At 33.4% G+C, this 11,991-nt stretch overlaps 1 protein-coding gene across 1 annotated transcript; it reads right to left on the reverse strand.

The window, feature by feature from the left end:
- Nucleotides 1-849: 849 nt before the first annotated feature.
- LOC104249819 (uncharacterized) lies at nucleotides 850-2,328 on the reverse strand. Its single transcript, XM_009806315.1, has one exon. The coding sequence runs from the start codon at nucleotides 2,326-2,328 to the stop codon at nucleotides 850-852; it is 1,479 nt and encodes a 492-aa protein (XP_009804617.1).
- Nucleotides 2,329-11,991: the final 9,663 nt, after the last annotated feature.

Here is an 11,991-nt window from a genome sequence, read left to right on the forward strand (position 1 = left end):
GACTCTTTTTCTAGAATTTCTGCTTGTTCTCTAATTACGGGGTTATCATCACTTATGGTACCTGGCCTAGCCAAACAGCTCTCCAATGAATCAGTAATTAACTGATTATCTTTGTATTCATCTACAAGGTCATCTAGTAAGTCAATTTGAAAACAAGATGATGATGACTTATCCCCAGGAAATTTCATCATTTTCTGCATGTCAAATAATACTCTTTCCTTATCAACTCGCAATATTAATTGTCCTTGATGAATATCAATAATTGCTCTTTATATTGCGAGAAATGGTCTACCTAAAATTAATGGTACCTCAGTATTTTCTTCCATTTCAAGCAATATAAAATCTACTGGAAATACAAATTTATCAACTCTGACAAGGATATTTTCAATAATTCCTTTTGGTCTCTTTGTACTTTGATCGCCTAATTGAAGAGACACACCAATATCTTTCATTTCAGCAAATTCTAATTTCCTGAAAATTGAAAAAGGCATTAGATTTATTGAGGCACCTGAATCGCATAACGCCTTTTCAAAGTGAGTACCTCCCACGGTACAAGGAATTGTAAAACTTCCTGGATCACCAAGTTTCTGTGGGAGCTTATTTTGAAGTATAGCACTACATTTTTCTGCAAGCTTAACCACTGAAACTTCTTTCAATTTTATTTTACTTGACAGAATTTCTTTAAAAAATTTAACATATGAAGCCATTTGTGTCAAAGCATCTCTGAAAGGTATGTTAATGTAAAGTGGCTTCAAAATATCTAAAAACTTTGAAAACTGTTTGTCAAGCTTTTCTCTTTTCATCTTTTGGGGAAAAGGGAGAGGTACAGAGTGAGGATTTGTTATCAATTCATTCTTGTACATTTTTTCCTTTATTCTTTTGTTCTTTTGGAAACTTAGATTCTATTTTATTCTCGCCTTCATTTATCTTTTTCACTTCTTGTGGCTTTCCTTCTCTATCTGCATATGGATCATCAAGAGATTTACCTGATCGTAGAGAGATGGCTTTGAGGTGTTCTTTTGGGTTTTTCTCAGTGTTGCTTGGTAGAGCACCTTGAATTTGTCCAGACATGAGAGTTGCTAATTGGCTTACCTGAATTTCCAAATTCTTGATAGCTGAATGTTGACTTTTAACTTTCTCGTCAGTAGGTTTAATGAATTTGTACATCGGGTCTTCAAGGCTTTGTTGATGAGCTCTTTGAGGCTGCTGCTGATATTGTTGAAAACTTTGTTGCCCTATCTTTTGATTTTGAAAACCAGGTGGTCCTTGTACTTGTTGTACTTGTTGATTTTGAATAAAAAATCTTTGAGGATTTTCAGCACCATTAGGATTACTCCATTGAAATCCTGGATGTTTTTGTGTCATGGGATTACCGAATAAGTAATTATTTCTATAACCAATCACATTTACATGTTCCTCATTTTGTGTTGAAGCTTGACATTCATGATTTGGATGATTACCTTGACAAACATCACAATTCTCAATTTGGGATGATATGTGAGCACCTACCTGAAAAGCCTCAACTTTTTTTGTTAAGGTCGCAATTTGTTGTGTCAATGAATTCAAAGCTTCAACTTGATTTACTCCTGTTGTTTTCTTGATAATCATTCTGTCTGAGGGCCATTGAACAATATTTTTTGAAATCTCATTAAGCAATTGCATTGCTTCTACTATAGTTTTTCCCATTATTGATCCTCTTGATGCTGCATCAATTACATTTCTAGCAGAGGGTTTAAGACCATGATAGAAAATATATAAAATGTCAGGGTCTTGGATACCATGATGTGGGCATTTTCTTAACATTGCTGCTATTTTTTTCCATGCCTGGTATACAGATTCAGAATCTGTCTGCATAAAATTATTGATTTCTTGCTTCATTTTAAATGTTTTTGCATGTAAAAAATATTTATTAAGAAATTTTTGGGTCATTTGGTCCCATGTTGTAATGGAACCTCTTGGTAGACTTCGCAACCATGTTTTGGCTTCACCTTTTAATGAAAAAGAAAAAAGTCGCAACCTGATAGCATCTGTTATGACTCCATTATACCTGCAAGTTTCAACTAATTCAAGAAAATCAATTAAATGGTTGTGAGGATCTTCACTTGCATCACCAGTAAACTGACATGACTGTTGAATGGTTTGAATCAAGCCCGTGCAGATTTCAAAGTTGTTTGCTGCAATTGGTGGTCTCCTCACACTTGATTCTCCTTCAAAATGATCTAGCCTTGCATAATCATGGAGTATTCTATCATGTCGTGGTGCCACCTCATCAAACTGTTCTTCTGCTTGATGTGGTGGAAGTTGGTTATTGAGTTCTTCGTTCTCCATTTCCTTTGATGTGAAAATTTGAGATCGTGAGGTTTGTTCTTTTTGCAACAACCGCAAGGATTTTTCAATTTCAGGATCGTATTTGACTAGTTCTCTAGAAGAGGAACGGGTCATACACTTTCTGAAATTTCGACAGAAAAGTTAAAATAATTAGACAATAAAAAAATCTCAAATTAGTAGTAAAACAATTAATCTGTAGTAGACTTTAGCTAATTCCAGGTAACGGCGCCAAAAAATTGACGAGTGTCTACTGTATATAAAATTCTAACTCGTACTCTGTCAAATAATAGTATAGAAAGATGTCGAACCCACAAAGATTGATTTATCTATTCTACAGATGTTTCTTGTTTTAATTACTATTTGAGAAAATTAGAAAGAGTTGAGTTGTAAATTAATTAACTAAAAATGCATGAATAGAGCAATAGAAAATATTTTATTTTTTACAAATATAATAAAAAGGTGTTGGGATCTTGACTTCACTTAATATTTCTATTATATAGTAGAATTATTATTCTTCAGTTTCTATTTTTCAAAAATGTATAAATGCCTCTCATGATTCCAAATATATATTATTACTTAAGTTGAATAATTAATTGTGCTCCTCTCGGTTATACAAATTAATTTTCAAACTAGTAATATTAAAGAACCAGAAATATATGATTGAACTAAAACACGCTCTTGTTAGTAAGTCCCTTTCGGTTACTCTACTTGTTATAACTGATTATTACACTATTAGAGTCTCTCGATTATAAATAAGTGTAAAATTAATTATAACATAAAAGAGATAGATGTTACTGAATATATATTAACATTTATCAATACTACACTTAACTATATTATTTCTTCCGCCTCTCTCAATTACAGAATTAATAAATAGTTAATATGTAGTACAAGATAGATAGATGTTAATAAATTAAATAACGTCTATTGTAAAATCAAATATAAATTAAATAAATTCTAGCTCAAGCATGTGAAAATTTGAGGAATAATATCTACTATTATATAGAAATATTAAGATCCATCTTTCTCCCAACACAAGAAAAGTTACTTCATAATGGAGTTAGTACTGACAACGGAAATAATCTTGCCCATTAAATAAGGAAATAGAAAGAAATATTCAACAAAATAATTCCCCCTATTTAATTAAAAACAGGAACTAGAGTAAGTTCCAATACTACAATTTATTCGGAACTAGAAATGAAGCCAGAGTAATGGCCAAAAGAAAGAAAGGAAAAGAAGAAGCTCTCAAAGGATAATTTATGCCTAGCTCTCTCGTTGCCATAATTAGCTCAAATGAGCTCTATTTCTGGACTTCCCCAAAATGTGATACATCCTAATGTAGCAAGTTGCAAGTTACAACTTGCAATTACCTTAGTTTGAAAATGATTTTCTCAGTAGTCTTCAATCAAGTTGGCAACTTGCAAAAGCTTGTTGTAAAATTGTGCTTCCGAAACTTCTTCTATCAATTTGGAAAGTAGCAGGCCAAAGATTCATGTCTACTTCTTTTTCCTTTTTTTTTTAAACACCATAAACTTGTAAATTTGCTCTTTGTGTCCAGATTTCAAAATGGTCAATCATTTTCCTTTTTTCATTAGTTAATTATTTCCTGCAAAGAAAGTAAAAATATTACTACTAAAAGTTAAAGATATTAATTAAATTTATACATGTTATTTTCTTTTATCAAATATCCACCACTATCTTCCCTTGAAAGCTCCTAACTGATTCCTACCAATTCTTAGAAATCTGAAACCAACGCAAAAATCAGAAAAACAGTAAAAAAGTGAGATATAAAATGCTTAGGGAAGTGAAAAGAGAGACCCCACAAACGACGATGCCATCAGCATCGTCAGAATCATCAGTTCTGGAACAAAGATAATGATTTTGGATTCTTATGTAATTTTGGAATTTTGGATTCTTGAAACCAATGCAAAAATCATCGAAAGATTTTTTGAAATCGGGGGTTCGATGAATTTGGATCTTTTGTATATAATTTTGGAATTTTTACCTCGTGTGGGTTATTCTTGAACAAAGACGACTGAGTTTGAGGCTGAGTAACTTGAAGAGTTTGTTGCCTTTTTTGCATTGTATTTCAATGTATCTCGTTGTATTCTATGTATTTCATTGGATTTATTGTCTTTTTTTCATTGTATTTCAATGTATTCTATGTATTTCATTGTATTCAGTGTCTCTCTATATTCCATGAATGTATTTATATATTTTTTTAATTAATACTCCCTCTGTTCCAGTTTATGTAAGCCTATTTCCTTTTTGGTTCGTTCCAAAAAGAATGACCCCTTTCTAGATTTGGTAACAATTTAGCTTAAACTTATAATTATACCCTTAATGCGAAGCTTTTATAACTACACAAATACTCTGGGCCCCTTTTTGACTTGTTTAGGACCACAAATTCCAAAGCTCTACATTTTTTCTTAAACTTCGTGCCCAGTCAAACAGGTTCATATAAATTGAAACGGAGGGAGTATAATTTATGTATTCAGATGTATTATATAATTTCTCTAAAGATTGCTATGTTTATGTGGTATTTTTCGGTTGAGAATCTTTTTTATACAAAATTTGTGTATTATAATTGAGTTTGTTGAGTTATATTATGAGTCTATTATATTAATTAATTCACTTTCTGTTTAAAAACAGTTGTAATCCCCTATTTCATGCTGTAAATATAGTCGAATACAATAATTTGTCCAGCTGTAATCCCATATTTCACGCTGTGAATACAGTCAAATACACTCAAATACAAAAATCTGTCTAGCTGTAATCCTCTGTTTCACGCCTATAAATGTTACTATATTCATGAATACAGTAGCTTAAATACATCGAATACACTCTAAAAACCCTGAAAAGATGGCTATAGGAAGTAATATAGTAAATGGTAGCTACAACTAGCTTATAACCACTAAACAATAGTGGTTTGTGAAAATTTCTCTAAATTTATTTGTCATGCCCCAAACCAGAGCCTGGACCCAATACAACACCCGGTGCCTGACTACGTATGATCAAGCGAACCAGCTGACTGACTGATTCAACATGTGATATCATAACATACTAAATGTGTAAGATAAACTAACACATGTGGATATACTGGAAGTTTGAATGATATAAATCAAGTTTGGAAACACTAATATAAGTCTGAAATATATTTGTAGCCAATATTGCTAACATGAAAAGTCTGCGACTCTGTCTAACAATTACTCTAGTCTATGAAACCTCTAATGAAGTACTGAAAATGCTGATTGTCCGTAAATATTGAAAGACTGTAAAGTAATAATAATGCCCCGAAAGAATTGGGGATTACCAAATAGCTGGTACGAGAATCTAGCGCTCTGGATCGTCAACCTATAAATTATTACTTGCATCGTGAGATGCAGGCCTCGAGAAAAAAGGGATGTCAGTACATTTGAATCGTACTTGTATATAAAGCAACTGAAAGAAAGAACTATAAATAATGTTGAAATTAAAACCAAACTGATAACTGTGAACTGATAATTGATAACCGGTAATTGAACAGATACCTAGGAGCATCGAGCCCAAGTATACGTATATATAACTGCGGTCTCAAGTTCAAAGATGCATAAAGCATAAACTGCGACCTCTAGCCCAATGATGCATAAAGCATAAACTGTAGCCTCAAGCTCAAATGCAGGTGTTCAATATTCATGAATTTAAAATGAGGAACTGAGAATCATACTACAATACATGATGTTGAAATGATGAATCATATTGAGATACATGATATTGGAATACTGATTAGGACTAGACTGAGACATGTATTCATGAACTAATTATGAGAGCTGAAGTCAATTGTTTATGACATGCTGAGTAATCTAGACTGAGACTCATGGGCATCAAACACAAGTCTATAATGATTACGCACTGAGCTCACAATGTTCAGAATGAAAGTTATGAACGAATTATGAAGTTATAGGATAGAAGTTCTGCAACTATTTAAGGAACTAAGCGTCATTATATTTCTGAGATAATTAGTAACGTTGTAGAAGAAACGTAGTGTAGGGAAAATTATTAACATTCCCAAACATAGATAGTTAACCTCACATACCTTGCTTTGCCCCTTTTAAGCGTATCACAATGTTCATCACATCTTTCAACGGTAATCTCTTGCAACATATATCAAGAGGAACCAATATTAGCACTAATACTCATATTTTAGTCATTAAGACATTTTATCAAACACTTGATGGGCATAAAGTTCCATAGTCCTTATTAGTGGTGTTTTGCATCCAACAACCCTTTCTCTTGCTCCTAGATAATTCTAAAATCTCAAATTGCTATAATCAATATCATTCTTCATTACCTATAAGATAAACAACACCCTTATTCAATATTCAACAATCAACAACCCAAACCTACAACTATTCATATTTTTCTATCAAACTCATCAACTCGTATCTTATAAACTTAGAGTCTATAACCATTAATCCAATTCTATAATCAATTAGAAGGTGAAATATTACCTTTTTGACGTTCAAGTCTCTTGAATTCGAGTTCTAGGGTTTCTTTTCTCAACAATGATGTCCAATCGAATATCTAATAATTTTGAGGGTTTACCCATGTTAATAAGGTGTTGAAGAATTGAAATTAACTTAGAACAATCATTAGAACTTACCTTGGATGATGGAGGGACCTTGGAGGAAGTTAGGTTCTTGAGAGCTTCCCTTTTTAGAGCAAGTTTTTGTGTTTTGGGGTACGGGGGACGAGGTAGGGCTTTTAAAATAACTTTCTAGGTGTATTTCCACACATCTCAAGGCCCAATCGTGCACCTGAACTTGCAGCAAGAGCAGTGGCACTGCCACAATTGCACTTTCGTGCACAGGATAGCTGAGCGCGTAGTTGGGCGCACATATTTTGCATTATCTAGTAAAACATACATAACTTTTCTTACAAAGATTCGTTCAAGATTCACAATATATAATTGAAAAGGAATTTCAAAGTGCTACAACTTTAGTGTTTTAAGTTTTCTGAAATTCTGAATAGATTTTCACGATTTTAGGCCAGAAGATAGACCTTCCATAAACGTAGTCGATTCTATCGAATCTTATGCACCTCACTCTCTGTTTTGATTCCAAGACAACTATTTCCATCCATACTCATTCCGATAGGAATTACGTGTCTAAAATGTCACATTAATACTCATTTAATACATTTACACATAATCTACTTTACGGAGTGTTACATTATCTCCCTCTTGGGATCATTCGTCCATGAATGATTATCTTGGTTGTAACTACAACTAACTTTGGACCTTAAATGGGTATGATGGAAATATGTGAACACTGAACTACCATGAACATATGCATACTAAACTGAATGAATACATGATTACTAAACTGCTGAGATACTGAATTGAATGATACTACGTGACTGAATACTGAGCTGACTAAATACTGAAAGACGTGGATATTATAATACAATGTCTAAATGAAAAGGTTAGTTACCTTCAACATTTCTCTGAAACACTTGTTAGCTTATGTAGCATACCACAAGCCTCACAGGGCATCACAATACACATAACATAAAACATATATGTGAATATTGGTCTGCCATATATACGTGAATACTAAACTAATATGGATATATGAATACTAAACTGGCACGAATATTTTAGTAATGAACTGATATCAATATCTGAGTACTAAGCTAGCATGAATATCAGAATATTGGATTGACATGAGTATCTGAGTACTGAACTAACATGAGTATCTGAGTACTGAACTAACATGAATGTTATAATATGAGATCTGAATACTGGAAACATAAATGACGTGACATGACACGTGAAATACTAGGTGTACAGCCGCCAATTCTGGGGGTAACTCTAAGTCATAAGATACTTGCTCGATCCTTCGTAGGATCCTATACTGCCTATGTATATGGGACTAAGCTTTTCTTCCATCCCAAATCTTATAAAACCTTTTATAGGCGAAACTTTCAGAAAACCCAATCATCAACTTGAAATTCTAGGTCTCTACGCCATACGCCCGACTAGGACTTTTTATGGCTTTGAGCCATCTTCAAATTCTCTTGAATTAACTTTTGTCTATAACCAAATTTGGTCCCAATAGCTCTGCTTCGCCAACTTCAAACCAACCAATTGGCGATCTTCATCTTCACCTATACAGAGCTTCGTATTGTGCTATCTTGATATTAGAATGGTAGTTTTTATTATAAGTAAACTCAATGAGTGGTATGTGATCATCCCAATTACCTTTATAATCAAGGACAAATCCTCAAGTGTCTGAATAGTGTGCTCTGCCTGATATCTTTCTGAGGATTAAAAAAATGTGCTGAGGTTTACTCTTGTGCCTATCCTTTCTGAAAGGATTTCTAAAAGTTCATTATAATATGAGCACCACGATATGAAATGATGGACAATGGAGTCCCATGAAATCAGTCGATTTCCTGGATATACAACTTGGCATAATCATCTGTTGAATTTGTGGTCTTTATTTGCAAGAAGTGTGCTGACTTGGTAAGTCGATTTACAATCACCCAATCAAATCATGCATTCAAAATGAGCGAGATAATCCCATTATAAAGTCCATATTTACCAGATCCACTCAAGAATATGTGTAATATGTGGAAAAATACTAGGTTTCCCGCTGCTCGACTTTTACTTGCTGACAATTCGGACATTTGACAATAAAGTCTGCAACGTTCTTCTTCATGTTGTTCCACCAATAAATTTTCTGTGGCTTGATACATATTTGGGGAACCTGGATGAATACAATACCTGGAATTATGGGCTTATAACATGATCCTCTTCTAAGTCTATCTATGTTTGGAACACACAATTCGTCTTGGTACATGTACCTCAAACTATCATTATCCCCCCTTGTTCAAAAGCCATCGTCTTATGCTTGTAAATCCGCTCTTTATGCTACAACAAGTAGGAATCATCATATTGTTTCTCCTTCACTTCGGCTACTAAGGATAAGTTTTGTTTTGGATAACAACTCCACCGTCTTTGGAGTCTGAAAGTTGAACTCCTAGCTTGACTAAGCGGTGAACTTCTTTCACCATAGTTCTTTTGTTTACCTCAATCATGAACTACTTCCCATACTTGATTATATTTTTATGGTACTTCTTGAAAATATTTATAGTATTATTGTGAGCTAAGTCTTTGACCAGTACTCCGAAGATTTGGTCTCATGCAATGGCACTACCCTCGTAATACATAATTGGGCATGATTTTATAGTTTTTACATACCTTGCTAACTACCAATTGAACTTACTCACAATTTTCACATCTCCTCCTTAGATCAAAGGTTAAGGTCTTGTACTTGTGGATCCTTCGTTTTATTGGGATCCGAATAACTTTCCTTATCGTCTGCAATTTTTTGCACTTTACGTCAATGATGACTTATCTTCCGACTTACTTCTGAGCAATATTTCTTACTAAGAAAAACTAAATTACTTACATAAACTAAAAGCTAATGTATCCATAACTATCATGCATGACCTTAATGAATTAACTATGCTCACACTATTAATCTTGGGAAAACTACTATTTAATAACTCTTAAAGGCTATTCTTGTGTAGCTGCTCTATTATTGTATAGCTGATTTTTTTCTTCCACTACCACTGTACTTCCGGTTTAACTTAAACTCTTTGGGTTCTAACATGCGTTCATTATTTCAAACTGTTACCTACTAACTAGTATTAACCCGCTAAGTAAATCAAATCATACGTCTACTAGCTCTGCTGAAATTGATAATTAATTGTATCTACTCAAAACCTACTTACTATTCTTTTACTAACCACATGCTAACATCATGTCTTTTTGTTATACTTTGAATGACTAAAGTGAAGCATAAGGTTATATCTAACTTCCTTTACTATCTGACCCTATTCTACGATCGCATACTACTTTTTTAACTATGTACATGGATCACACTTAGGGAAATTTCATCTATCTTAAATGAAATTGGAATATCTAACCCCAAACTTTCTATACACTTCAAAATCATATCAGACTATACACATCTGGGGTTAAACACTTAGTCACATAACCTAAGAGAGGATTGTCATATCTTTTATCTCATAATAATAGATGTTTCTTATAGTAACTTACTAACGTGGTACTTTCTAGTTCTGATTTGAATGAATATGAACAACTTAAAATTATTACCTAAAATTCAATACTTGTTGCTCTTGGTTCTCAGTTCGTACATCATATCTTCTTAGTCATATACATGAGTCGTACGAAAAATACATTTTTGCTAATAACAAACATTTCTGACTCCTAGAAATTTTTCCCTTTGGCCCTTTTCTTTTCTGTCCAAAACTATAGTGATCAATTCTATGTTTGTTGTGGTTAAATTCATAATTTATTACACTATGATTTCTGATATCTGAACTATCATCATCCAACATGTGGCTCCATTTCCAAGAGTTAAAATAAAATTATTCAGAGGTAAAACACATACAGATACACTACCATACACAAATTTATCCTTCAAGTATACCATTATCTGATAAATCACTTCACGTACCATCCGGTGAGTATTGGGTCTGAATCTAGACCTAAAACATGCGAAGATTTCGCTATAATCACTATTACTTATATTTTCTTTTAGCACTCATAGGCATCATTATATACTCACAAGTCACTAGAATTTGGATACACTGAAAATGAGATATGGTAACTGATAAGTTATGTGTCTTTTGTTTTGATGATTTGACAAACTTCATGAGAGAACTAGATAAAGAACATAATACAATTAATTCCCTTGCATTCAAAGTAACTAGTCAGATGTGTGGTTCAATTCTCAATGAAATCAGATAAGGGAACAGTAGAGGGAACATATATGGATCAGTTCCCCTAGTCGTCATACAGTTAACTCTACAGCTATAAAAGGTGCTGCACTGTACCATCTGGCAGTAGTACAGCAGCACAATTGTAGCTTGCTAAGGCCAAACTAAAGGACACTTTATTGCATCATTCTTGATGACATCACACACATATATTATCAACATGAGACAAGGGATTTCATTCCTCTTACACTTGAAAATCAAAAGATAATATTCTCTCAAGTGCTAGCCACCACATCTCTCAAGAACAAAGCTACTGCAACCTCAAGGACCAGATCCAAAGATTGAAGATATCTTAAGTTCTTAGGTTTGTTGAATCTTTGTTATTTTGTTCTTCATTTGTAATTCCTACATAGCTTAGTTAGAAGCACTGTGTAGGAAACCTTTGTAAACCATAACCTTTGTGTTTGTGTCTTGGCTAGAGTTAGTCGAGTTGTAAAACCTTTGTGATAGAGTTATTACAAAGTGTCTTATAATAGAGTTGTTACAAGTTAGTGAGGGATTAAGAGGTTAATTCCTAGGTTACAATAGGTTGTAATCTGAAGATTGCTCAGTAGTGAAGTTGAAATCCTACAAGGGTAGGTCATGGTTTTTGACCCCGTGAGCTGGGAGTTTTCCACGTAAAACTCAATTGTGTTCTTTATTTACTGCTGATTTACTGTGGGAACAGATTTCCCTATACTGTTTGGTTTTACAGTCTGTTGCTTACTGTGGAAACTGATAGAGAACCTGGTTCTCTATACAGTTTGGTGGACTCTTAGTTTATATCAGTAACTAAATAACTGAATACTTGCATACTGAATAATCATAAACCTG

Source organism: Nicotiana sylvestris, chromosome 1, assembly GCF_000393655.2.
Source record: "Nicotiana sylvestris chromosome 1, ASM39365v2, whole genome shotgun sequence".
NCBI lineage: Eukaryota > Viridiplantae > Streptophyta > Magnoliopsida > Solanales > Solanaceae > Nicotiana > Nicotiana sylvestris.

Excerpts from the sequence above, each read along its gene's own strand:
- LOC104249819 (XM_009806315.1), bottom strand. The coding sequence starts at position 2,328 with ATGGAGAACGAAGAACTCAATAACCAACTTCCACCACATCAAGCAGAA.